Source organism: Sus scrofa, unplaced genomic scaffold (genome assembly GCF_000003025.6).
Source record: "Sus scrofa isolate TJ Tabasco breed Duroc unplaced genomic scaffold, Sscrofa11.1 Contig1914, whole genome shotgun sequence".
NCBI lineage: Eukaryota > Metazoa > Chordata > Mammalia > Artiodactyla > Suidae > Sus > Sus scrofa.
The window spans coordinates 2213805-2239080 of NW_018084979.1; the positions used below are offsets into that span (position 1 = coordinate 2213805).

General features: G+C 63.1%; 4 protein-coding genes across 28 annotated transcripts in view; 2 read left to right on the top strand and 2 right to left on the bottom strand.

Moving 5' to 3' along the window:
* The window catches only part of KLC1 (kinesin light chain 1), a 67295-nt gene extending 60499 nt beyond the window's left edge, over positions 1 to 6796 (top strand). For 7 of the 11 annotated variants that reach the window (XR_002341081.1, XR_002341083.1, XM_021081533.1 and 4 more), the window contains 2 exons: positions 6113 to 6185; positions 6423 to 6796. Coding sequence is in view for 6 of the 11 variants with exons in the window: in XM_021081535.1 (XP_020937194.1) it covers positions 6113 to 6185; positions 6423 to 6425 (76 nt within the window). In the remaining 5 variants the exon portion in view is untranslated. Of the gene's footprint in view, positions 1 to 407; positions 6186 to 6422 lie in introns of those variants that run through there. The other 4 variants (XR_002341079.1, XR_002341080.1, XR_002341082.1 and 1 more) reach the window with 2 other exon arrangements.
* On the bottom strand, positions 2308 to 16425 carry XRCC3 (X-ray repair cross complementing 3). 7 transcript variants are annotated; one of them, XM_013997336.2, is made up of 8 exons: positions 16258 to 16411; positions 12689 to 13032; positions 10585 to 10722; positions 10256 to 10468; positions 7551 to 7705; positions 5472 to 5684; positions 5343 to 5377; positions 2308 to 5255 (listed from the first exon to the last, which is right to left on the bottom strand). In XM_013997336.2, exons 2-8 carry the CDS (start codon positions 12738 to 12740, stop codon positions 4988 to 4990), a joined length of 1074 nt encoding a protein of 357 aa, XP_013852790.1. In that variant the 5' UTR covers positions 12741 to 13032; positions 16258 to 16411; the 3' UTR covers positions 2308 to 4987. The 7 variants fall into 7 exon arrangements, with proteins under 7 accessions (XP_013852790.1, XP_013852783.1, XP_013852776.1 ...); XM_013997329.2 differs by having other exon boundaries at positions 12689 to 13142; XM_013997322.2 differs by having other exon boundaries at positions 12689 to 13412.
* ZFYVE21 (zinc finger FYVE-type containing 21) lies at positions 15720 to 23941 on the top strand. Of its 4 annotated transcripts, none has more exons than XM_021081539.1 (7): positions 15720 to 15924; positions 20414 to 20464; positions 20547 to 20715; positions 20881 to 20956; positions 21056 to 21147; positions 22816 to 22958; positions 23691 to 23941. In XM_021081539.1, exons 1-7 carry the CDS (start codon positions 15787 to 15789, stop codon positions 23781 to 23783), a joined length of 762 nt encoding a protein of 253 aa, XP_020937198.1. In that variant the 5' UTR covers positions 15720 to 15786; the 3' UTR covers positions 23784 to 23941. The 4 variants fall into 4 exon arrangements, with proteins under 4 accessions (XP_020937198.1, XP_020937201.1, XP_020937200.1 ...); XM_021081541.1 differs by lacking the exon at positions 23691 to 23941 and adding an exon at positions 23056 to 23661 and having other exon boundaries at positions 15721 to 15924; XM_021081540.1 differs by lacking the exon at positions 15720 to 15924 and adding an exon at positions 16468 to 16925.
* The window catches only part of PPP1R13B (protein phosphatase 1 regulatory subunit 13B), a 93849-nt gene continuing 92470 nt past the window's right edge, over positions 23898 to 25276 (bottom strand). For 5 of the 6 annotated variants that reach the window (XR_002341078.1, XR_002341075.1, XR_002341077.1 and 2 more), the window contains one exon: positions 23899 to 24901. Coding sequence is in view for 2 of the 6 variants with exons in the window: in XM_021081530.1 (XP_020937189.1) it covers positions 24860 to 24901 (42 nt within the window). In the remaining 4 variants the exon portion in view is untranslated. Of the gene's footprint in view, positions 24902 to 25276 lie in introns of all 6 variants that reach the window. The other variant, XM_021081531.1, reaches the window with a different exon arrangement.

Genomic DNA, 25276 nt, shown 5'->3' on the forward strand with positions numbered 1-25276 from the left:
CGGGGACCATGGCCTGTTGAGGCAGCAGCTTTCCCAGTTGCCTCAATCCCACCAGGAAACTCAGGCTCACGGACAGCGCGTGGGGGCGGCCCTGGCAGATCCGCTGACCTTCCTCCCCCAGCACCCGGGAGACACTGTGCCCCAGGCCTCCGGTTGAGGCTGCAGATGGCGGGGGGATGCCGGGCAGTTTGGTTCAGACGCTCCTGGCGATGAGGGTCAAAGCAGCTGCTCTTTAAAGGTCTGGTGTTGACTCGGTCCTTGCGCTCCCGCGTCTCGGTGGTTCAGCATCGGGACTCTGGTGCTGACGTGAGTCGTGCAGCTGATACTGTTAGTGCAGAGACCGCCGAAAGCTGGCAGTCTGTGAAGTACTGGTTAAGAGTAATTTCTCCGTTTGTTTTTTCACACAGGAACGAAATAATTGTCTGGCAGACTCGAGGACTCTGAGCGCCAGCCACGCTGACCTGGCCCGCTGAGGGTCGCGGCTCAGCTCGATTGAGTCCCCGAGGCTGTTGGAGCGCTGGGACCCTCAAAGCTCTGCCAGGCCCCTTCCCCCCTGCCCGGGAGCCCCAACCCCTGGTGATGTCCCTTCCCAGATAGTGACCTTCACCACCCACTGGGAGGTCTGCTCGGAATTCTGTGAAGTGGCCTGTAGTGCCCGAGAGGCACTGACGCCCGGTGGTGAGACCCGGCCGGGCGTGGTGGCCGGGGAAGCAGACGTGGCCCCGAGCTGGCTTCAGCGCTGGGAACTGGCTGCGGCTCGGGACACCTGCCACCGCCCCCCAATCGACTGTAATCCTGTGTTAGGGCTGTTGGTCGGGACTGGAGCCTTGCAGTGCATCCTTTGAGGATGGGAGTCTGACCACCTGTGGCAGTGGTGCCCGGGCTCAGGGCCGGGGGAGGCCTCGCCCTTCCTGGGTCTGCCGCTCGGCCCGCCTGTGCCCCCGGGCTCCCGCTGCTGCGCTGCTGGCCGCGCCTGGGCAGGCCCCACCCCTCAGAACCCGTTTCCCCTCTCCAGGCCCCTGTTTGCTTGCCGGGGGAGCTGCGTGTGTTCCTATTAAGAAGCTTTTGTTTGTAGGAATAAGTAACGGGGCCGAGTTCTGACATGGTCATTTTCAAATCACCCCTGGAGTGTTTCCTGAAGGGTCTTTGAGCCCGGCCGGGAGGCTGAGAAAACCCTGGACCAGTGACGAGGGGTAGCTCTGGGTGACGAGAGCCGTGCAGAGGGTCCCTCTGTGCTGGGAGCTAGAACCGGAGGACTCGTGCTCTCTTTGGGTTCGAGAGAGGATCTGGGAAGCTGTGAGCATCTTTGTGAAAGGCAGTCGGGTTTCGACTTTATGTGGTGGTGGTGTCACGGCAGAGGCACTCCCAGCACCCTTTTCCTCAGGAATCGTGCTGGGCTGGGTGCCTGCTCCCTCCGGGCGCCCTCGGGCTGCATGTGTCCTTCAGGCTGAGTGTGGGCTTGGGGCATCCTAGGGTTGGTTACAGCAGGGAGGTCCCGTTGTGGTTCAGCAGGTTAAGGATCCAGTGTTGCTATGGCTGTGGCGTAGCTCTCAGCTGCAGCTCCTTCTTGACCCCTAGCTTAGGAACTTCCACGTGCAGTGGGTGCAGCCATAAAAAGAAAAAAAACCCCCAAAACCAAAAAAACTTTGTTTGAAAGTTTCCTGTAATTGAGGTGTGACCGCATGGCGCAGGTGCTTCTGCTTGTGCAGTGGCTGCATCCATGCAGGCAGGCTCCAGAGCGCATGCAGCTGCCCTGGTGAGGGGCCTGCACAGCTGGTGGCTTTCCTGCAGCTTGTCTGCTCTGGCCACGCACTTTTCTTCAGCCCCCAGCTCCATGAAGGTTTTGCAGCTTCTAGTGGATCAGGAACTTACTTTTTTTTCTTTTTTTTTGGTCTTTTTAGGGCTGTGCCCATGGCACATGGAGGTTCCCAGGCTAGGAACCTCTAGGAATCAGAGCCGTAGCCGCTGGCCTACACCAGAGCCACAGCAACGCGGGATCCGAGCCGCGTCTGCGACCTACACCACAGCTCACGGCAACGCCAGATCGTTAACCCACTGAGCAAGGGCAGGGACCGAACCCGCAACCTCATGGTTCCTAGTCGGATTCGTTAACCACTGCGCCACGACGGGAACTCCCAGGAACTTATTTTTTAAATGCTCTCTAGAGGGGTTTGAAAAACTTCCATAGGTTTTGAGAAACCACTGAAAACAGAAGAGCAGAATGGTATCCCTGCACGGACACTGCACTGCTTCCCAGTCCGAGTTTAGGTACAGTAGGGGCCACGTGGCTCCGCCCAGGTGCAGGTGCAGTGTCTGTGTCACATCGCAGCCCAGAGGGGGCACCAAGAAGCTCTTCTAGCTCCTCCTCCCACGACATTTGAAGTTTTGTTCCAGCCACAGAGCTAACAGTGCATCTGAAACATCCTTAGCTTCCCTTAGTGACACTTGTTTCTGGAAAAAGAGGGCATGTAAAAAGAAGAAACAGGGCTGGGAATTTAATGTGAAGCTCCCAGTAGGTGGAAGCAGGCCTTCTTTGCAGGAGTCTTGGTTGAACCTGGCCTGGCCTCAGCTCCCTGAGCGTTGTGGTGGCCTTTGCAAGGCCACGTCGGAAGCCTTTGGCATAGAAGCTGGCAGGGCTTCCCGAAGCCGGGCTGTAAAAGCCTTCGTGTTTCAGAGGCGGTTCTACCTGGGAATCTTCGCATTCGCCCTGCTTTTGGGCTTGATGGGATCTCAGTCCCCAGGTCAGGCTGTACCAAGTTTTAACCATTAGACCACCAGGGAACTCCTTGCAATTTCTCATTTTTCAAACTTAGCAAAATAGAGCTAAGTCAGGGAGTTCCCGTCATGGTTCAGGAATGAACCCAGCTCGTATCTGTGAGGACGTGGGTTTGATCCCTGGCTGCGCTCAGTGGGTTAGGGATCCAGGGTTGGGGTGAGCCGCGGTGCAGGTTGCAGACGTGCTTCAGAAGCAGCGTCGCTGTGGCTGTGGTGTAGGCCGGCAGCTGCGGCTCTAAATGAGACCCCTCGCCTGGGAACTGCCACGTGACGCGGGTGTGCACCTAAAAAGACAAATAAAAAGCCAGGGCTACATGAGGTTGTAACTGCTTCAGGTCTGGTGGGAGGTTGACGCTTGGAGGGGCTGCTAGACGCTCGCCTTCCTGGTCGGGGCACCCGAGGGCTGGACACACTTCCACACTGTCCATCAGGCTGGCCTCCCCTGGCGGGGGACGTGGACAGGAGCCGAGTGTCTGCAGGCTGCACCTCCAGCGTCAGCAGGTGGCTGAGGGAGAGCCGGCCCTTGCGGCGCCTCCCCGGGCCTTTTCCCCTCGGCAGAGGGCTTCACTCGGTTACCTTCGGCAACTGAAAGCTGCTGGGAACGCCCCTGCGGGGAACCGTCTTTGGTAGAGTCTAAGGGCGGTGAAGGGTACCGAGTTTACGGCGCGTCGTGCTCGTCGTCCTCGTAGGAGGTTTGGATGTAGGAAGCCAACTCCTGGTGTGTTTACATTTGCACTTGTTTTTGGGGTTTTGGGAAGCAGAAGTGAGCGGGTCAGCTGAGTGAGCGCCGTCTGATGGTGGGAGCTAACCCCGGGGTTCCCGGGTCTGCAAGGACTGTCCGCTTGTCCCCGAGGAGCGGCTGGGAGGCCCGGCACAGGCAGGGCGGACACTCCTTTGGGACCTGTTGGCGTTCCTGGGACACAGAAAACCCCACTGCAAGGGCCCCGAGGCCCGTGGTGGGTGGCACCCAGGACGGCCCCTGGCCGCCAGGGGCTGCGTGCTGGCCTGAGCCTCCGCGGTGTGGGTCAGCCGCTAGACGTGCCTGCTCTTTGGAGCGACGGTTTTCTCATTGTTGGTGTGACGTGCATAGGAAAGCACTTAGAATTCTCTACGTCCAGTTGCAAGAATAAAGTTTTATTTCCCGTTGTGACGTCCCTGTGCTTTGGTGGGAAGGCCCTTCTGTACAACGCCACTCCCACAGAGGAGCCTTTTCCTGCTCAACACACGCCACGCCACCTCTTTGGGGTCACAGACGGCTCTGAAAACATGATGGAAGTTGTGCACGGTGATCCTGCCCTGAGAAATGTACAAACCAGCGGGTGACAGGGACCTTCGGCCCCACCCCGGGCTGTTCTGGGGCCCGTTCTGCCTGAGTGGATGGTCCCGTACATGTCCAAGGGCCATGAGGAGGCCTGACAGCGCGCAGCCCACGTGCCAAGGCCCGTGCCTGGCAGAGAGCAAACTGGCGAGGGGCCGGGGGCCGTCACCTCGCACGTGCCCTTGTCCAAGGCCTGCGTGCCAGGTGGTGAGGTGGTGGCACAGACACAGCGACAATGGGTGAAGGCAAGACAGGCCGGCAGGGTTGAGCAGTCACACACGCTGACACCACGCCTTGTGGCCACGACTGGACATTGGGGTTCTGGCATTTGTCGCAGGCGCCGCAGGCCCCTGGGGTGGGGTTGGGGGCCTCCTGCCTGGGCGTTGGCCAGGGAGGCCAGGCTGTAGGAGGCACTCGGGACACACCAGGACGTGCTCTTGTGTGCCCAGAACTGGCTTCCCAGCAGATGGGCCAGACCGGGGCCGCACTGGCTGCTCCTTCCTCCAGCCAAGGCTGGCGGCTGAGGCCACGCAGACGTCACTTCTGCCTGGTCCCTCCCCTCCTGGGCCCTGCAGCCTGCAGGGGAGTTCTCACCACCCTGTGCCAGATGGAAGCCCTGGAAGCTCTGGCCATGCAGTGTGCATGGGGGGCCAGGAGCCGACACCCCCTCAAGGGGGTGAGCGGGCCCGCTGTGGCCTGAGGCATGGGCCTGGGGGCTTTGGGAGGAGGATGGGAGCCAAGTGGGCACAGGACAGAGAAGGCTGCTCCTTGAGAGGCTGGGCGTTCAGGGGACCTCTGTAGGTAGGGACCCTGGCGCAGCCACGGGGGGCAGTGCCCATGGCCTGGAAACAACAGTGCACATCCAGAGCCAGAGGGCGGAGCAGACCCTGGTCCTCAGGTGGGGAGGCCCGTGCGCCCCGAGACCCTAACCTGGCGAGTCATCCAGCAGGACTCGCTCCCAGGCGTGCCTCGCACGCCCTCGGTGGTGACTGTGTAGCAGCAGGACCAGGGCGGCAGGTGGGGGGCGAAGACCAGCCTCAGGGTGCGGCTGGGTGGGGCGGGGGCGGCCTCCTCCGGGCGGCGCCGGTCCATCAGCAGCCTCATCAGGAGCTGGCTGGACCAGGTTATTCCGAGGGCTGGCGACGTCCGCTCTCCCCCGGCCCTGCGGGAGGACACAGGCCGAGCCCCCTGGTCAGGAGGGACCAGGGCGCACCGCCACCGCCCTGCCCGCTGGGACGGCCCCGCTCACCCTGCTGCCTCATGCGCATCCACGGCCTCCGTCACCTGCCAGATGAGGGTCAGCGGCGGTGAGGCCCCCCTCTGGTGGCCCAGCCGCACAGGACTCCCCCCACCACTCCCGCGCGGGGCGCAGGCCCACCTGGTTGATGCAGAGCACGGGGCTCCGGAAGGCGCAGCTCAGCCGCCGCAGCTCGGCCCCCAGCGCCTGCAGACGCCTGGCCCTGCGGGCCGAGTCTGCGCCGGCAAACTCGCAGCGGAACGGGGCTGCCACCGAGTCGATGACCAGCAGGCGGGCCACACCCCGCGACAGCAGCACAGGCACTTTCCGACTCACGCAGTCCAGCAGGGTGTCCTGGAAGCCGAGGGGTGGCCGTCACCGCCTGCACCAGGGGACCCGCTCCTGTCCCTTATTGCTTCCCGGCCCCGTCGTGGCAGCCAGGCCCTCTCCTTCAGCGGCCCTCGCCAGGGCCGACCTGTCCTCACCAGAGCCGCTGGTACTGCCCAGCCCCACCTGTGAAGGGAGGAGGGAGGCACCAGGCGGGGATCTGGGTCTGTCCTGCGCACAGGGTCATCTCTATGGGCTGTGACCTGTGGGCCAGCCCCACGCCTCCCCAAGGCCCCTGTGCTCTGAGCAGCTCTGGCCTGGCTGGGGCGCCCTCAGGCCTGTCCCTTGGGGCCACTTCGCCCTGCCCGCCTGGGCTCTCTGCCTCAGTGCCAATGGGCCCTGCCCAGTGCTTCCTCGCCCTGGGGTGAAACGCAGCTCTGTGCTTAAACCTCCAGGCTGTCTCCAGCAGAGGCCCTTTTTGTGGAGAATGGCAGCAGCAGCAGTGGCCTGGAGGACACGAACCTTAACGTGAGTCCTGGACCCTCCTGTCACCACAGGCAGGTGGTGGCTGCGCCCATGGGACACAGGACTCCAACAGGGGTCCTCCAGGAGGTCAAGAGGGGACTGGGCTCCCTCCAGCCTCCCCGGTGGGGCCCCCAGATAGACTCTCCGGGTGAGGGGGCAGGGTCTCCGCCACCTGCCCTATTTCCAGAACCAAGCGGGTCTTGGCAGGCCTGGCCACGACCCCACTGCCTTCCTTTGCAGTGAGGCTGCACCTGGGCCTGGGAGAGCCGGCACAGCGCTGCTTGTGTGTGTCCAGAGCAGGCCCTGTGACAGCCAGGGGACGGTCGCGGAGGCTGGAGGGCCTGGAGCACCACATCTTCTGTGTCCCCGCGCCCTGGGCCCCGTCAGACTAACAGCCACACCACTGCTGGGACACGCTCGCTTGCGAAGCCCCGGTCACGCTTGGCCCCTGGAGGACGTTCTGCCCCTGACGAGCTGTGTCCTGAACCGCCTGGAAAAGGCCACTGGCTGTCCGGGCTCTTGTGCCATTTCCCATCCTGTTATCTGCCCCCACGCTCCATGTGATAATGTATTTTACTGTAAATTTTTTTAAAATTAAAAGTTTATACATCTTATCCTTTACCTGAAATTCTTTTCAAAACAATTCTCAGATGGAGTGTCTGCTGTGGCGCAACAGAATTGACCGCCTTGTGGGAGCTCTGGGACGCAGGTCCAATCCCCGGCCCCACACAGGGGGTTAAGGATCTGGCGCAGCTGCAGCTGCAGCTTGGGTCCCGACTGTGGCTCGGATCTGATCCCTGGCCCGGGAGCTCCATACCCGAGGGGCAGCAGAAACAAACAAACCAAAGCAAATCTGAAGCAGGGAGGGGCTGACATCCCGTGCTCCGGTGCGCTGGGGCCCAGCTCCCGTGCAAGGACTGCCCCTTCCCCACAGGCCGCCGCCCCCTGCGTGCTCGCCACTGTCTTGTCCACAGGGCGTGGGAGCTGGGGACGGCTTCCAGACGTGGGGTCACTGCTGGCCCAGCCAGGCCTGGTGAGCAGTCTGCGTGCCCACTAGGCCCTGGCCAGGTGCGGGCCCGGGGCCTCGCCCACTTCAGACTCCCGCTGGGCCAGCGGCCTGGATGGCAGGTCCTGTTCTCTGGGCAGCAGTCACCTCTGGCCAGGAGGGCAGGAGGCGCTGGCCTGGTTGTGGCCTTTTCTAGGGGCTGGAGGGGGCGTGTCAGGCCCCAGCTCTCTCCTCGTGGGCGAGGCTGACAAAACCTACTGGACGCCCTTGTCCACCCGAGTTCAGGGAACGGACAACCTGACCGGAACCACACCGGTCCCAGCACGCGATGCCCGCGGGCCGCCCCCCTCCCCGGTGCTCACCACATCGGCCACGTGCTCCACGAAGATCTGGTCGCCGAACTTGATCTTCCCGAGCACGTCCCCCGGCACGTCGGGCCGCAGGAGCTGCTGCTGCGCCACGAGCTGCTGCAGACGCCGGCTGGGGAAGGCGCCCTCCGTGCACACGTACACGGCCCCTGCGGAGCCAGAGCGCCGTGAGCGCGGCCCGCGCCTGACGGCCCGACTGCCTCCTCCCGTGGAAGAGCGAGTGGGGTCGTCGGGGCCGCCCGGCTTCACAAGCGCAAGCCCCAGGCTCTGTCCTCCATTCCACTGTCACGGCTCCTAAGATTCTGGGCTGTGTGGTGGCCACTGTCCTTGTGGGCTCTGCAAAAGCCGGTAAACCAAGAGCAGGGCTGCCCCCGCCCTGGAGCCAGGAACCCCCACCAGGCACTGTGCCCCGAGGCCTGCAGCTCAAAGAACCAGGGACTCTGGAAATAAAACCTCCTGCTCATGGCAGCTGACACAGCGGTCTCGGGACAGCGCCACGAGGAGAGAGGAGTCACTTCAGCATCTGGACACACACAGGCGGGAGACGGCAGCGAGAGCCCCAGCTCACGCCACCCACCAAAACTAGAGTCTCAGTGGGTCAGACGTGAGAGCCCAGACCGCGAACCTCTTAGAAGAAGAAGCAGGGGTGAACCTTACGAGCTTGGATGAGGCAGCGGTTTCTTAGACACGAAACAAACCACAAGCAAGAAAAGACATACGTGGGCCGTAATCACTGTGCTTCAAGGGACAACTTGCGCTTCAAAGGACAACATCAAGAAAGTGACAGGCCAGCCCACAGAACGAGAAGGCGTCCTGCAGGCCGTTCATCTGATGAGAGTCTAGTCCAGCAGCCAGACGATACAAAGATCTCCCACAGCTTAACCACAAAAAGACACACAACCCCCATCTTCAAATGGGCAAAAGGTCTGAACGGACATTTCTCCAGAGACGCACGAAAGAGCCACGGCAGGTGAAGGCTGCTCCACGGCACTGGTCCCGAAGGGCCCACAGCATGAGGACGGCCAGCTGGCAGGAGACACGTGTCGGCTTGGACGGGGCGGGGGTGGGGGGAACGGCGCTGCCACACGACCAGCCCTCCCGCTCCCGGGTGCCCGCCCAGAGCCGCATTCGCCCAAGAGGCCTGAACAACTCCCGTGACCGGCAGCGCCTCAGAAGGGGACTGAGCCACAGGCTGGACACACGCGACGTTACTCGGCCAGAAAGGAATGAAGCGCCGAGGCCTCCAACGTGGACGGACCCTGCGGACCTGCCGCCGAGCGAAGGGCCGCGTCTGACAGATTCCGTTTACTCAGTGTCCGCAGCAGGCCAGTCGGCGGAGACGGAATGCACAGCGGGGCTGCCAGGGGCTGGGGGGGCGCGGGGAGTGACGGTGGCGGGGGCAGGGCCCCTTTGGGCGGACGATGTCCTGGCATCAGATGGTGGCAGTGGGCATACCTGGGAATGAACTGAAATCCACAGCTGTACTTCTTTTTTTGTCTTTTTAGGGCCACACCCGCGGCACATAGAGGCTCCCAGACGAGGGATGGAATCAGAGCTACACCCGCGGGCCCACGCCAGAGCCTCAGCAACGCGGGATCCGAGCCGCGTCGGCGACCTACGCCATAGCTCACGGCAACGCCGGATCCTTAACCCACTGAGCGAGGCCGGGGATCGAAGCAGTGTCCTCACGGATGCCGGTCGGGTTCGTTACTGCTGAGCCACGACGGGAACTCCCCCAGTTGCATGTCTTCAGAAGGAAGTTGATGGTGTGAGAGTTACTCCGCAGTGTCTGAGTTCGCCGAAGCACCATGTGGCGGGAGTTTCTGGGGTACAGCAGTCAGCCGCACACACCGCTCTTTCCCAGCACGGTTTAGCACGGGACGGTGACTCGGTCCCGGGGCTGCGCTGCAGGACCGCGTTTGTTCCACGTCTCGGGTCACGTTTTCCGTTTTTGGCTGTGCCCTCGGATAAGAAATTTCCTGGGCCTGGGATCGAAACTGCACCACAGCAGCAAGCCAAGCTGCTGCAGCGACAACACTGGGCCCTTAACCTGCTGCAACACACGGGAGCCTCCGCACGTCTCGGTTTTAAATAAAGAAGAAAGGTCTGATCTGGCCGAGCCCCACTCGCCAGGCTCCTGCAGCCACAGCGGGAACCCCATGCCTGTTGCTGCCTCGGTCCCTGCACAGCCCCAGGGAGGGACGCGGAGCAGAGCCAGAAGCACCCACCCGCGTCTGTGCCTCCTGTTGGTGAGGGTGTCTTTCATTTTGATCTAATTCCAGTTCAACAGAATTTCAAACCTGGCGACGAGGGGCAGGCTAGGAGGAGGAGCCGGGCCCCATCAGCGGCGGCCTCCCCACCCTGGGCACCTCCAGAACCTTCCCGCACCCTGGCTGCCTGGGGACGAGGCCATGTCCCGGGAGCTTCAGAACCAGACCCAACGTGCACGGTCCTCCAAGCTTCTGCCCGGGGGCTGCCTGAAGGGGGCCGGCAGGTGGGGGGCCGGGGAGGGGGCTCCCCATTCTCTTAGGCCGAGGATGCAAGACAACTCCAGAGCCCGAACGTGGCCGTTCTGCTCACGTGATCGGGGAAGTCACTTCCTCGGGAAAACGCACCTCGGACCTAACATTTAATGTGGTTCTGTCGGCCACGGGTCTTCGCCGGTCACGTCCCACCTCCCTAAAGGTGCCCCTACTCACCGGTGCCCAGGCCCCCGTGCTGCCGTGGGAGCTGCACCGCCAGGCAGAGCTGCAGGGCCAGCTGGGTCTTCCCCGTGGAGCTGCGGCCGGCCAGCTCGGTGATGCCGTCCAGGGGCAGCCCGCCACGGAGGAGCCCGTCCAGCACCGGGCAGCCCAGGCTCAGGCGCTGGTGCTGCTCGGGGAACTCCTCCTCCTGCCGGTACAGCTGGAGCGCTGCGGGTGGAGGACAGGTGACCGTGGGCACGCGGACACCTCCCCCCGCCACGGGCCCCTCAGGGGGAGCTCCCACCGCCCTCCCGTCCCCTGAGCGGCAGAGGGGCGCCGGGCACCTGTGGAGACGCTGCCTCCCCGCAGGTGTGAGGACACGGCTCTCAGCAGGTGCTGCACGTCGGGGCCCGAGAGGCCGGTCAGTCTCTGCAGGTCTGGCCCCGAGAACCGCAGCACCTCCCGCGCTGACTTCAGTTTGGCTGAAACGGCAGAAATCACTTACAGGACAAGGTCTGCAGTCAGGCCCGGCCACACAGCCGTGACAACAGCTGTCCCCCAGTTGTGTGTGGGGACCTGATGGCAGGTGCCAGAACCCCCCGGACAGGAAGCAAGCGGCTGCGGGAGGAACGGCCTCTCCGAGGTGGGGGCCTGAGGGAGTCCGGGCGCCTGTGCGGGAACCGAGCTGGAGTGAGGGCTGCGGGGAGGGACCCGAGCACCCGCTGGACAGGCCCGTGACAGGAGGCGGAACAGCAGACACATCCGCGGGGGAGGGCGCCGGAGGGAGGGAGAAATTCTGAGTTAGACGCGTGTATCCTTTTCAAGCCAGTAGAAAGAAAAAAGCACGCCCCATCGTATCCGACCGATGCGGGAGGCGGCCCGTGGACAACACACAAAAGAACTAGGCCCGTAGCTCAGCACGGTACGGGAGAATTAACCCAGCTTCGTCAGCAGTCACCTTCAATACCTATGCAGTGAATGCTTGGGCTAAAGGACAGAGAGGGTCAGACTGGACGGAACGGGAAACAGAGCCGCGGCTGTGCGGCTGCGCTCTCAGGATGGAGCCCCGTCCCCACCCCGTGCTCAACAAACATCCGGCTGTTGAAGGTGGCCAGACACCGGGGAGGGAGGCCGGACGGCGCGAGCGGCTGGTGCAGACCGGCACCTGCAGGCTTGGCGGGCTGTCCGACCCTTTGCGTGTTTAGAAAGGAGCCCTGGAGTTCCTGTCGTGGCGCAGTGGAAACGAACCGAACTAGGAACCATGAGGACGCAGGTTCGATCCCTGGCCTCGCTCAGTGGGTTAAGGATCCGGCATTACCGTGAGCTGTGGTGTAGGTTGTAGACATGGCTGTGGTGTGGGCCGGCAGCTGTGGCTCTGATTCGACCCCTAGCCTGGGAACCTCCATACGCCGCGGATGCGGCCCTAAAAAGCAAAAAAAAAAAAAAAAGCCCTGGTGCTTGACAGACCCACTGGAACGTGTGGGAATGATCAGGGAGGCGGAGAGAGGCAACCACTCACTTTGGGGAGAAACCAAAGATGGCGCAAGAAAGGAGAGTCCTAACTCGCCAGTTCAGTGACAGCTGTGGGTCCCCAGTCACAGCTCTGATGGCTGGTGTGACCCGAACTGTGGGGGGAGCGGGGAGGGAGCAGGGGCTCATCGAGCATAAGGCAGCCAGTCCTCGCCCCACACGGGAGTCCTGTGTGCAGCTGGCAACACAGGCAAAAAAATCACACACAGCATCGTAAGGACCCTGATGAAAAACTAAGATGTAAATACGAAAATCTGCTAAAAGACCCGCAAGTGGTAAGTAGTTCCGTTTCACTGTTTAGACGAACAACATGCATGTATGGCTTTGATGAAAATAAAATTAAGTTTTTTATTTTTTGCTTTTTAGGGCCACACCCACAGCACATGGAGGTTCCCAGGCCAGGGGCTGAATTGGACCTCTAGCCACCCGGCCTACACCACAGCAACATGGGATCCGAGCGGCGTCTGCCACCCCCACCACAGCTCCCGGCGACGCTGGATCCTTAACCCACTGAGTGAGGCCAGGGATCGAACCCGCGACCTCATGGGTATTGGTTGGGTTTGTTACCGCTGAGCAACAGGAACTCCCAAGTAAGTTAACTTTAAAGAAGTCCTTTCAGTTACACACACACACAGACACAGACACACACACACAGACACAGACAGACACACAGACACAGACACGCACACACAGACACAGACACGCACACGCTGCAAAGCCGCAGCACGTCCCAGCAGCAGTGTGCTCCTGGGAAGAGCGAGCAGAGGGCGGGCTCCCCGGGCAGCCTTGCAGACTCGCCCTACACAGACACACAGGGAGTTCTGTGGCGCAGCGGGTTTGGCCAAAGGGAAGCCAAACACGTGCCAAGTGTATACGCATCCGTTCACAATCGCCTCCTCTGAGTGTCGGCAAACGCACCTTTCACCGCGGCGACGATTCTGGGATTCAGGTCCAGGTGGTCCAAATCCATGTCTCCAACGGGATGACCCGAGACAAACGACTGCCCAGGGGCACGAGTTCCGCGTCCTGCCGTCGCCTCGCGCCGCCCGGGAGCCGTGTGGCAGCGTGACTGGCCGGGGGTGCAGGCCCCTTTGGGGCAGGACCTCACCGCAGCCCAGAACTTGCAGGGGCTTCACTGCACCAGGAGCGCCACTGCGCTAAGTCTAAGGTGACACCTCTGTTCGATTATTTGGTGACTCAGAACTTGGGCAGACGCGTTGGAAGCGGTCCCCCCGCATTCCCAAGGTCAGACCCTTTCATCCCTGCAGAAAACGGCAGAAGCAGGCTTGTGTTCCAGCCCTGCCCCCTGAGACCCGGCTCACCCGGGAGTGGGTTTTGCATTCCCCAGCTGAAGTGCATCTCCGCAGGATATCTGCAAAGAGTGGAAAAGGCGAGCCATGCGGCGCGTAGGACGTCAGGGAAGTTGGAACCTCTGGGACCCTGGCCAGCAGACCGTGGGAGCCCAGAGGGGCCTCCAGCCACTCGGCAACTCACAAAGCCAGGGCAGGGTGCACAACTGGGGACTTTGCTTTCCATGTTTGGGATGTCGTACTGACATGGAAAGTATCAGGCAGTTCCAGAAGCTTGGAGAACCAGGTCGTGCACACAAGCTCAGCTGCAGTCTGGCCAGGGAGACACAGGTCTGCGGGGGGGGGAGGGGGGGGTCCAAGTCACCCAGAACACCCTGGGGGTGGCTGCTGGGTGAGAAAGCTGGTCTCCTGCCTGAGGAGGCCCCCTGGGGACCCCGAGCCTGTGGGTTTTCCTGGCCAGCAGGCTGGTCCCCTGTTCTGCGTGGAGCAGGGGGACGGGGCGCTCCCGGGCCGGCAGTTCGGGGTGGGGCTGACCACTGCCGGGCTGCAGAGGAGACAGCCGGGGCTGCAAGTTTGAGCAGAAGCGCAGCCTGGATGCAGGGCCCGGCACCAAGTGCACAAGAGGTGACAGGGGTCAGAGTAGCTCAAAACAGGCCCTGAGGAGTCCGTGATGGCTCAGAGGGTTAAGGATCTGGCGTTGTCCCTGTGGTGGCTCAGGTTCAATCTCTGGCCAGGGAGATTCCTCATGCGACAGGCGCAGACAGAAAAGGGAAAAAACCCCAGGTCCTGAGGCTGTGTGCAGGGTGCCCCTGAGCTGGTCAAGGTTAGGTTCCTGAGAAAGAAGGGGAGGGCAGAGGGGCCGGGCTGGGGCCTGGATTCTGAATGACCAGGTGAGGGAGGTGCCAGTGCATGAAACCCACAGAAAAACCAGTGGGGCCTGCAGTGGCTCCAGTCCACGTGGTGGCGGGGGTATGGGGCCCCTGGGAGCTGACTGACTGACTGTGGAGCATCTGCTGTGTTCCTGACACTGGCCGTGGAACCTGACCAAGCGCTCCAGGCGGTGGCCCCGCTTCTACCTCCCTGAGGGGCCCCCCAGGGCCGTACCCCTCCATCCAGGGGGAAGTGTGTGCACAGGCAGCTCCCGGCAGCAGGGGGCAGGCTGAGAGCACTGTGTGCAGTTACTGTTTCAGGGGACACCACACACTCTGCTGCACGAGCATGGAGGCGAGACAGATGAGAACACAGAGCCGGCAATGTGTGCATGAACGGCAGTGAAGGCCTGAGCCTTCCCAGGTGTAATCGCTCTTCTGTCTTTGGGGCTCAGGGAGCCCCGGCCTCCTGCGCTGCCAACACACAGGGGGACTGGGTCGGGAGTGGGACCACAGTCAGACCACAGCATATGGTCACACAGCCACACAGTGGCTAGTTTGGGATTCAGGTCCAGGCCAAGAGCTCTAAGCCCTTGACCCAAATTAGCCTGACCCTGAGTTTACACAGCCCACCTGTTAACCAATGCAAAGGGAACCGTCTGATGTCCCCACTCTGCAGAACTCAGTTATCCAGAGGCTGAGCTGCCTGGGGGTGTCCAGCCCTGCTGGGAGAGCCCCGTCCCAAGACGGGGCCTCCTGCTGCTCCCCCTCCCAGGAAAGGTGGCAACAGGCATCCTCCCTCCGGCTGCTGGGAGGGAGCTGTGACCTGGGACCTTGGGTGGTCACACGGGTCGTCCCACTGTTGGGCCACCGCTGTGGTTTCTCCTGCACTTCTGGGCCCCCTGCCCACCTCAGGACCCTGTTCCTCCTCTAGGGATCTTTTCCTTTTCCAGCCCCTGTGGCTTTGAGCACTGCCCCAGAGCTGGGTGCCCAACAGAACCCTGTGCTGGCCGTCCTGAAGGACGCCTGAAGACACACCCTGCCACCAGCGCACACCTCTTCCAAGCCGGCGATCCGTCGCCGCGCTCGTCCACCCTCTGCCCTTGACTCATCCCCTCCCCGCCTCTAAAACGCGCGAACTTTGCAAGGTCCTGTTCACCTCTCAACCCAGGGCCCGGGACGGCTGCCACAGCCCACATGGCCCCGCAGCGGGGCGGGCTGGAGGCCAAGGACCGAGCCCCTCCCGCCCCACCCACACTGCACCGGCCGGGCTGCCTCCCACCACCAGGACCCCGCAAGGACCCTCACTCCCGCGGCCCCTCCAGCCAGCCCTCCCGAGGCGCTCTAGGCGCCCAAAGCCACCTCCACCTCCATCCTCCCCCCGCGCGGCCCCGGGCGGTCACTCTGCGATCTCACCTCGCTCGCGCTCCATTCTTTCCGCCCGCCACGCAGTCCCGCCCTCCCAACCTCCTCTCTCAATGGGCGTTGGGCGCCCCGCGCTCGATACGCCAATAGGAGAGGAAGTAGCGCCCACGTCGCAGACTAACTGGCCAATCCAAAGTCTCAAGCGTCCCGCGGGGGCGGAGCGAGCTGGGGCCGGCCCTCACTGCCTATTGGTGGCCGGGCGCAGGGTGGCAGGGGAGGTGCCCTTACGGCGATTGGAGACCTCAGCGATGGGGCGGGCCCCAGACGCCGATTGGCCTGTGCTCCAGGCAGGGCGTGGCGATTGGGCGCGGGCGCCGTCAGCCTCGCTGGCGGGGCGGGGCGGGGCGGGGCTCCGGGGGGGCGAGGGCCGGGTAGCGGGCGGCGGGCGGCGGGCGAGCTGTGGGGCGGCGTCATGTCCTCCGAGGTGGCCGCGCGCCGCGATGCCAAGAAGCTGGTGCGCTCCCCCAGCGGCCTGCGCATGGTGCCGGAGCACCGCGCCTTCGGCAGCCCGTTCGGCCTGGAGGAGCCGCAGTGGGTCCCGGACAAGGAGGTAGGTCTCGGCCGCCCGCCAGCTGGTCCGCGCCCGCGTCGGCTCCCGGGCCCGCCCTGCCCCCCGACACCCCTCCCCAGCCCGACCCCTCCGCCCCCCCCCCGCGCACCCTGGCCCCGGAACCGCCACCGGCCCGTCTGGTCCCCGCTGTCCTTCCCGCTGCCCCCACGGCCTCCCTCGAGACCCCAGCCTCGGCGCCCCGGCGGAGCCTCCGGGCCGTGGGCACTCTTCCTCTGCTGGTTTTCCTTCTCGGGGCTCCCCGTCTGCCCCCCTCTTAAGAAACGTGCCCCGCCCCCTCCCAGACCTCTGTGCTGTGACCCTGGCGTTGCCCACCTCCCAGGTCATCCGCGTATTCCTTCATGTCCGTCGGGCGCGCGAGCTGCCGAGCTGGAACTTTTGACACAGTTGCAGCCTCCTCCCCCGCGGGGCGAGCAGGCGTCCGAGTTTGTTTATCTGTAACACAGCCTCTGTGTGGAGGGCCCGCCGTGTGTGGATGGCGGGCGGGCGGGCGGTGTTTGAACGGGGTCTGGGGTGTCAGTTCGGAGTCTCCAGGTGGAGAGTCTGGAGGGCGCCCTGCTAGGGGAGCTGCACCTGCTCCGCGACGTGAGGGCGGGGGAGGCGTGAGCTGTCCTGTTGGGGTGGGTGCGGCACTTTCTGAAGGCCCTTTTGTGCTGTGCCCTGGGGTTTGGACAGGATCCCATAAGCCAGTAATTCTCAGCTCTGGGAAGCCGGGCGGAAAACCTTCATGCATTCCTGTAAATCGCGTGTGTTTTAAGAGACGTGAAAGTACCATGGTTTTGGGAGGTGCTTTAAGTTGAACTCCCTCCCGCATTCTGAGTACTTTTCCTCCCTCCCGAGGATCCCGGGCAGCAGGTTTTCTGCGGAGAAATGCGATCAGGTGTTTTAAGGCGGTGGCGATGAAGCGCCCAGAGGCTGGGGAGGGGCACAGCCCGGACCGGCCAGGGCTGCTCTTTTCTCCCACCTCCGTGGCGCCGTCCTGGGTAGGTCGCGGTCCCGCCTTCCCGCAGGTCGCTGCACAGAGAGGGCGAGGTGCCGGGGCGTGGGCGCTGGGGTCGCTGCGGGGGGCCGGGCCGGGCGGGGGCTTTGGTTTCTTGTCGCCCTGTTTGTGCTCTTTCTTTTCTGCATTTTTCCTCCTGGTGCTTGTACTCTTTGAACTCAGGTAACCTTTCCTTGCCTGGCCTCCTTGGTTCCTGCTGTTAAAAGATAATTAAAGGGGAAAAGGTAACCTCCTGACTCTCCTTTTCACAAATGATCGAGCCTCACAGAGTTCATTTAACTGAGTCAGTGAGGGCACCGGCAGGTGTTATCGTGGTTCATGGGGCGGGGCAGCACCGGGAGCGCCGGGCAGACTCTGTGCCCACGGTGTCCCCGGCTCACTGGGCCGGCACCCGAGGTGTCCTGGAGGCCAGGCCAGTGCTGCCCCCTGAGGCCCCTCTTTAGACACGGTTCCCCCAGTAGATCCCCCAGACGTGTCTGCTTCGGGGGTGAAGGGGTCTGGACGCGGCAGCGCTTCCCCTTAAGTGAGCCCCGACCCCCTCAGCCCTTCGCTGTTTCCTGAATGAGTTGTTTCGTAGGTTTTCCTGCTCAGCTGGCCCTCCTCTGCGTCCCTGTCCGGGGAGCTCTGGGGAGACTGATAAGGCTGGGCTGCGGCGCTTGGCTCAGCCTGGCGCTCCCTCCTCCTCTGGTGGGAAGGATGGCAGGGTGCCCTCAGAAACACGGCCCCAGGTTGCCGGCTGGGCAGCCAGAGAGGCCCCGGAGGCCCCGAGTGACCGAGGACTGCCTCTCCTCTGAGTTTAGGGAAGTATGTTTTGCAGTTACTGGCCCTGCTCCAGAAGTTACCAAAGGCAGTGTTGTCCTGGGGCCATGTGTGCTGGTGGATGGGGATGGCGTCGGCCTGGGTGGCGGTGGCGCCTCCCCTGCTGCTTGGTGTTAGGCTCCCTGCTGGTGGCTGGAGCGGGGGCAGTGGAGCAGGAGGGAGGCACGCCTGAGCGTTGCCCGGTGGGCAGATGAGTGACCCTGTGGCGGCCGGAGCCTGTCTTCCGCTGGCTCTGGCCAGCCCCGCCCACGTCTGTTGACCCTGGGTTGGTGGGTAGCTGTGCCCATGGGGACGTCCCTTACAGATGTGGGAAAATGGGGGGGGCGCAGACGCCTGTAGCTCTCGGCCTCTCAGAGGGGTTCGTGCCCCAGAAGTGACTGAGTCACTTGTCTAGTGTCAACACGGAGGGGACTCCACCCCCGGGAGCTGGTGAGGAGGGCAGCCCTGTGTGAGTGCTGTCAAAGTGTCTGTGGCAAGGGGAGGGGGCTGGGGGCTGGGCATACAGCCACCTGGACGTGCTGCAAGGAGAGCCCCAGATACCCCCCACATCCTTAAAGTCCAAGCCGTTTTGCACCCCCCTTTCTTCCCGTCCGTGGCACAGGTGGACTGACAGCTGCGGTCGTGCTGTGCTGTCACTGACGCTCAGATGCAGATGCAGAGCCCGGGGGAGGGAGCACAGATGTGTCAACAAAACAAAGCTGGACTTGGGGGAGGAGGGACAAGGGTGGACAGTGAGGGCTCCCTCCGGGGCGGGGCGGCGGAGGGGACCCCGGCTCCACGGGCCAGGCAGGTGGGGATGAGCAGTCGAGGGGGTGCGTCACCCCAGGTCAACCTGTCCCAGGCGCGCCCTGAGCTGCGGTGCAGCTGCGGCAGTGCCCATCCTCGACCTGCTGCACCACAGAGGAAACTCGGGCTCTCCTATTTATGCCACTTGCTGTGGACTGAGGTGCTGGGAGAACGGAGGATGCTGAGGTCCTGCCGCCCATTCTAGCGGGCGGCCTGGAGAGGATCAGGCAGCGTCTGTGTGTGTGTGTCTCTAACCCGCACCTCACATCCAGGGCTCTCCCCGTGCTCCTCAGCGGCCCTTTGGTGGGTCTGCCCTTGCAAGTCCTGGGTCTCCTAGTGATGATGCCCGCGTGACACTAGCTTCAGCCCACCCTGGTGGCAGTGTGGTGACACAGGGGCCTGGGTGTGATGCCGTCTGAGGGGCTGGCATCTCAGGCACCTTTTGCTCGAATGGTGGGAATGGGCGGAAGCTGTTTCTGGACCCCGTCTCCCCAGGTAGCAGTGTCCTGGAGCCCCAGAGCCTCCGGGTCCGGCGCAGCTCATGGGTCCTGGGGCCTGGCCTGTGATTCTGGTGCCTTGTGGTGCAGCTTCTTTACACAAGGTCTGTGTTCTCTGGCCACAGTCTTACTCTCGTATCTTCAGCCCTTGCTTTATTTCCTTATTTCTCTTTTCATATCAAGTTGTTCTCTTGATAATTTTATTTTATTTTATTTTGTCTTTTTTTTTTTGCTATTTCTTTGGGCTGCTCCCGCAGCATGTAGAGGTTCCCAGGCTAGGGGTCGAATTGGAGCTGTAGCCACCGGCCTACGCCAGAGCCACAGCAACGCGGGATCCGAGCCGTGTCTGCAACCTACACCACAGCTCACGGTAACGCTGGAACCTTGACCCACTGAGCAAAGGCAGGGATCGAACCCACAACCTCATGGTTCCTAGTTGGATTCGTTAACCACTGCGCCACGACGGGAACTCCCTCTTGATAATTTTAAATGTTTCTTTTCTCTTATATAATCGACAGGAAATTTATCTTGTCAATTTTTTGAATATCCTCATTGGTTATTAGCAAGAAACCTCTAGGACACTAATATTTTTAAGGAAGCAAGTTTTAAATTTTACTGTGGACTTCACTTAGAAATCGGTCTCCGTTGCCAGATGTGAACCTCCTGGTGAGTGTCGGGCAGCAGGACACGTAGCCTCCCTGGCTATGCCCACATCCGGTGGGTTCTATGGCTGGCACGTGTGTGAGGTCACTGGAGAGCCTGCCATGTGGCGGGGACCCCCCAATGCCCAACACACGGAACATTCCAGAACTGACAATGGGAGGCAGTGGCAGTGATGAGTTAGCTTGTGCCTGAAGCCAGCAGGGACTCCGTGGATGGTCCTGGAAGGCCAGGGTGGGCCAGGCCCTGTGTCCAAGTCCAGAGGGCACCATAAGAGCAAAGAGAAAATAAGGAGACGTTAGTCACAGGATTACAAAAGGCTCAGACACCAGCCCAGGGCAGGGTCACAGCCTCGTCCGAAAGGAGAGGGTCACGGGCTCCTTCCAGAAGCCTCTGCATGGCTGGGCACTGGGCTGTGTCTTAGGCCCGCTGGACCTGGTGGGCTCTGGCACCGCTGAATTTCCTCGGAGCCACCGGCCCAGGCGGGAGTGAAGCCAGTCAGTGAGGACCGTGCCAGGGCTGGCTGGGGACCAGCCAGGTCACCCTGGGTCACGTGGTCAGGGTGTCTGCTCCCGGGGCTGGCACCCTGTCGTCGGCCCAGGTGGCTCGCGCGTCCAGGAGCAGCCTTCCCACAGCGGAGACTGAGCCGGGCGGCCGGCCTCGGGGCCTTGCGCTTGGGGCCTTGACGCTGCATCGCCTTCCCTCCTAGTGCCCGAGGTGCATGCAGTGTGGCGCCAAGTTTGACTTCCTCACCAGGAAGGTGAGCGGGCGGGGGCGGGGCGGGGCGGGGCGGCGGGGTTGGTCCCCGCGGGTCCTCACTGCCCACCGTGTGGCCTCTCCAGCACCACTGTCGCCGGTGTGGGAAGTGCTTCTGCGACAAGTGCTGCAGCCAGAAGGTGGCGCTGCGGCGCATGTGCTTCGTGGACCCGGTGCGGCAGTGCGCGGAGTGCGCCCTGGTGTCGCACCGGGAGGCCGAGTTCTTCGACAAGCAGCTCAAGGTGCTCCTGAGCGGTAAGCGCCCCGGGCCGGCCGCAGGGAGCGGCCCTGGGGGCCGGGAGGGTCCCCCGGCGGCCCCCGCCGGACCCTGACCCGCCCCCGTGAGCCCAGTCTGTCCGCTTTGCCGCCACCCCTCCTCCCCGAGCTGCCGTGTCCTCACATCTGGGTCTGCATCCCAAGGAGCCACCTTCCTCGTCACTTTCGGCCACTCGGAGAAACCGGAAACGATGGTGTGTCGCCTTTCCAACAACCAGAGGTAAGGGCAGGGCGCCGCCGGGTGCCGCTGGGCGCCGGCAGCTGTCCCCCGGGCCCTGGCCTGAAACGGCCCGGTGTGGACACCCTGTGTTTGCTGTAGATTCTTGCTTCTGGACGGGAGCAGCCGCCACGAGGTGGAGATCGCCCGCATTTCCGCCGTGCAGATGCTCAGCGAAGGCTTCCCTCCCGGAGGTAAACGCGCGCAGCGCCCGCAGGCGATTCTCAGGGTAACGCTCAGCATCGAGGCCGGGGGGGGGGCCCCCCCCATCCTGCTCAGCGGGTGGCAGGGTCTCTGAGGCGCCTGCCCGTCGCCCCCAAGGACTCGTGTGTAGAAAGTGGCTTCAGGAACTCGCCAGGTGAATGGGCTTAACATTCGGAGGAAGGAAGCCGCGGTGGGATTCGCTTGCTCTGGGACTCGCGTCCAGGGTCAGGCCCAGAGGCAGCGGGCATCGGCCCGGCTCCCAGGGTCTGCGGTGGTGCCCCCGGCCCGCCTGGCCCGCCGGGGTCTGTGAGCTCGCGGAGCACCAGCCCCTTCTGGATCGTTCCACCTAAACTGCTGCACTTGAGCAGCCGTCCTGCCCCTGAAGTGGAGCTGGGGCCCCGTCTGTACGGAGCGCGCTGAAGGCGTCCACGCGCCCTAACCCGTCTTGCTTTCTGTCTCCCGACTGGCTCTTGCTGCTCCCTCCTGCCCGCCTGCCCTCCTGACGTAGCAAAAGACAGTCACACTCACCCCAGCCTCCTGGGGAGCCAGCCCGCCTCCGAAGCTCAGCCCCGCGCCCTCCCCGCGCCCCGCCACCCTCAGCCTCCGCTCTGTCTGGGGGACCAGCCCCGGGTCCCGGAGGGCCCACGGGCTTCCCCAGGGGTGGGTGTGCGACGAGGCCTAAGTGCAGAAACGACCCCATTCGCTCAGCTCTCGAGCCCAGGGGCGGTGTTCCCGTCCTGACCTCCTGCCAGTGCCCTGCGGGCTGGGCGGCGGGTCCTCCAGGGGCTTCCTGCGCCTCCCGGGGCCACCTGCTCGCGCCTTGCGCCCCAGCGCTGAGGCAAGCGCGGGGCGGTGCTTGGCCACCTCCGTTCCGAGCGCGGGCTTATGCCTGGTGGCCCCTGTGGAGGGCTGCGTGTTGAAGGGCCAGACCCCAGGGCGCCCAGGGAAGCCGTGGTCCTCCTGCGAGGGGTCCCCGTGGCCCTTCCGGGAGCACAGTGACCCTTCCGTCCAGGGGGGAGCGGGCTGGGCCCTTTGTCGAGGGCCGGGTAGGACCGGTGTTCGGTTTTGCTGGCCACAGACTGAAAACGAGGCGGTAGTCCCAGGAGGTGTGGACGTGTGGCTGTGGCCTTGGGCCGGTAAAGCTCTACCTGGGAGCGCCTGCCCGCCTGCCCAGACCCCGGCTTGTGAAGCGCTCCGAGGGGGCTGCCCGGGCCTCGGGGGGCCCAGCCTGAGGGCCTGGTGGACAGGACCTCCTGAGAGGCGGCGTCTTCCTCCCCGAGTCGAGAGGCGGTAGGAGCAGCTCACTGCGAGGCTTGGTTTCCAGAGCAGGTGTCGGAGCTGGGTCGTCGCCTCCCCAGTCCCAGCCCAGAGACGGGCAGCATCCAGCAGGCTGAGCCGCACGCGGAGTCTCTTTGGGACCTTGTGTACCAGGGTGGCGTGTTGGTGGCACTTCTCTGGTGTCCTCCACCGTGGCCCTGGCTCTCAAGAGCGGGGTGGGGGTGCGGCAGCGTGGTGGCGGCGGGGGGGGGGGTCACTGAGCTCTGGGTGGTGTGCTGTGGCGTGTTCGGCAGGGTGCCTCCGAGACCTGCACCGGCTGCCACATCGGGGCTGGTGGCTTCCAGGGTGCTCAGGGTCCCCTGCGGTCTCCTCACCTCCAGGAGGCAACGCGCGGGCCACGGGCATGTCCCTGCAGTACCCAGCACCGGGGGCAGAGGGCGTGACGCAGCTGAAGCTGACGGCCGGGGAGGACGCAAATGGCAGCAGGAGGCAGGCGACAGCGTGGCTGGCAGCCATGCACAAGGTACGTGGGCCCAGCCCTTCTGCTGAGAGCACTGCCCACCTTTCCGGACACCCCACCCGCTTCAGCCAGGCACGGTTTCCCTCTCGTCACCTTGCAGGCCGCCAAGCTCCTCTACGAGTCTCGGGACCAGTAGCTGCAGGCGGGCTGGACCCCGCGCCGGGCGGTGGCGCCTGCTCTCTGAGCGCGTGCACGCGGGCGTGACTAACCCCACACGTGCTGGAAACGCAGCTCAAGTATTCATTCGGCGCTTACCTAGTGCAATATGGAGACGGCTGATTAACGGAGCTCATGCTTTATTTAGAGTGGGTTATCGTGATACTTAATCAGGGGTGGGAGAGCCCGAGCTACACTACTGCTGAACTGTTTTTAGCATAATCTCTACCATGTCTTTACGAGTGCCCAAGTTTCCTAGAAGCTTCTGGCCCCTTGATGTTCATGCTATTAATTCTTCCACGGGAATGACCTGAGCAGTGACAGCCTGGCCTGATTTCTAACACACCAGTTTAGAGTCTGCCTGAGCCCATTCTAGAGACTGTCTGCTGCGTCACTAATTTGGGGCCCTGAACAAACCTTTGCTACTTCACAGAGGGAGGGAGGGAGCAAGCTGTGTGTTTTGTACTTTTCACTTACTAGTTCACTTTATCAAAGTAACTGTACGACGATTTGTATATACAACCTGTGATTAAAACCTATTTTGAAAATACGTATCAGGCCTTGCCTCACTCTGTCTAGACAACTGAGCCTCCTGCTCAGCTCTGTTCTGGCTCCAGAACACAAGACTCGAAGCCGCCGGTGGGAGACAGCGGTTTATTGCGTGCACAGTGACATGGCATCGGCGGAGGCTGTCCCGCGCCACCCGCTGTACAGCCAGTGCCTAGAGGGGCCGGCTTCAGCAAGGATCTACACGTTTGTACATAAATTACACACAAGACTCGTACATGGAAAATAAAGCCTAAGGGCCTGGATTTTAATGAGAGAAAACATTTCCAACATGGTTTTGATAGTTTTGAGTGGCTTAGTCAAAAAATACTTTGGGTTACACATAAAAGCCCGCACGTCCAGTTCAAACTTCCCGAGGTGAATACTTGCTTTAGGTCTGGAACTGGGGGGAAGGTTATTGCATCACGGCCACCGGACCCTCGCCGCTGCCCCTCGTGCCGAGCAGGCGTCCCCGCCATGAGGGGCTGAGAAACACGCCTGGGCAGCAAGGGGCTGCGGAGAAGGTGGTGCTGGGTTGGGACGCCTGACCGCGTGTCGCCTGGTCCTAGGGGCCCTCGTGCCCGTGGCATGGAGTCCAGCCCAGCACCGCCAGCCGTGGGTGACCTAGGCCAGGGCCTGACATGGGAAGTGGAGCCCACGCATTAGGCGCCACCAAGAGACAGACGTTTCCAACGGGGCTCCTTTGGTGACGAGAGGAAGACACGCGTGTGGCGAGGATGGAAAGGGTGAGGGTATCTGTGACCTCCGGGAACAGGAGGGCAGGGCTCTAGCGGGGGACGCACCTTGGCAGCTGCGAGTTCTCGCTGTTGGGGCTGGGGTGACACTGGGAACGAGGGCCTTGGGCCCGTGTCCGTCAGAGCGTGTATCTTCACTGGCGACCAACCCGGGGTTAATGACGGGGCTTCTCAGTGGCAACAGGGCGGTGGCTGAGAAAGCTGGCTATTTATTCGGAGCTGCACTAACAGCAAGTTCAGTCTCCCTGGAGGAGAACCTGCTCTCCCACCGGGGGCGGAGTGGAGCCGGGGCCTCACCTAGAAACTGCTGGGGTTCACATGCATGCTGCCTGCCGGACGGAGCACCGTCAGGCCACCTCCAGCTCCGGCCTTCCTGGGAGACGGCAGGATCCTCTCTTCGGGGGCTCCTCGTCGCGGGCAAGCCGCTGCGGGCCTCCTGGGGGAAGTTCAGGCGAGCGTGCGCTGCCGGGGTTTGATCCGCGGATACAACTGGGAAGTAAGGGACGGGAGTCAGGACCAGGGAACCAGGGCAGATGCCAGGCTCCGGGGCGGCTCCCCCAGGAGGCTGCACACCAGCTCCTCCAGGGGCCCGCCCCGTTCCCAGGATGGCCGTCCCCTTCTCAGAGCACTGCGCCACCCACCAGTCATGCCTGTCACTGTAAGGCTCCTGCAGGCGCCTGGCTCGCAGCACGGAGAGCAGGGGCCCCGCTCTGCCCAGGGAGGGTCTGACAGCTCAGGGAGCGGCCTGCAGGCTCCCCACCCCCAAGCCAGGCTGCGTGTGGCTCGGCAGCCCTCGGCAGGGTGCGCAGGCCTCCCCACGGCGCCCGCAGGACTTGAGAAAGGCCATCTCCTGCCCAGCAGGAC

Bases quoted from the DNA above. Each gene is read 5' to 3' on its own strand.
- ZFYVE21 (XM_021081542.1), top strand. From the start codon at position 15,787: ATGTCCTCCGAGGTGGCCGCGCGCCGCGATGCCAAGAAGCTGGTGCGC. The intron at 20,957-21,055 runs GTAAGGGCAGGG...TGTTTGCTGTAG, and splicing joins CGCCTTTCCAACAACCAGAG to ATTCTTGCTTCTGGACGGGA. The intron at 21,148-22,815 runs GTAAACGCGCGC...CCTCACCTCCAG, and splicing joins CGAAGGCTTCCCTCCCGGAG to GAGGCAACGCGCGGGCCACG.
- XRCC3 (XM_013997336.2), bottom strand. From the start codon at position 12,740: ATGGATTTGGACCACCTGGACCTGAATCCCAGAATCGTCGCCGCGGTG. The intron at 10,723-12,688 runs GTGCGTTTGCCG...CTGCCGTTTCAG, and splicing joins AATCGTCGCCGCGGTGAAAG to CCAAACTGAAGTCAGCGCGG. The intron at 5,685-7,550 runs GTGAGCACCGGG...CTCGGCTTCCAG, and splicing joins TGGAGCACGTGGCCGATGTG to GACACCCTGCTGGACTGCGT.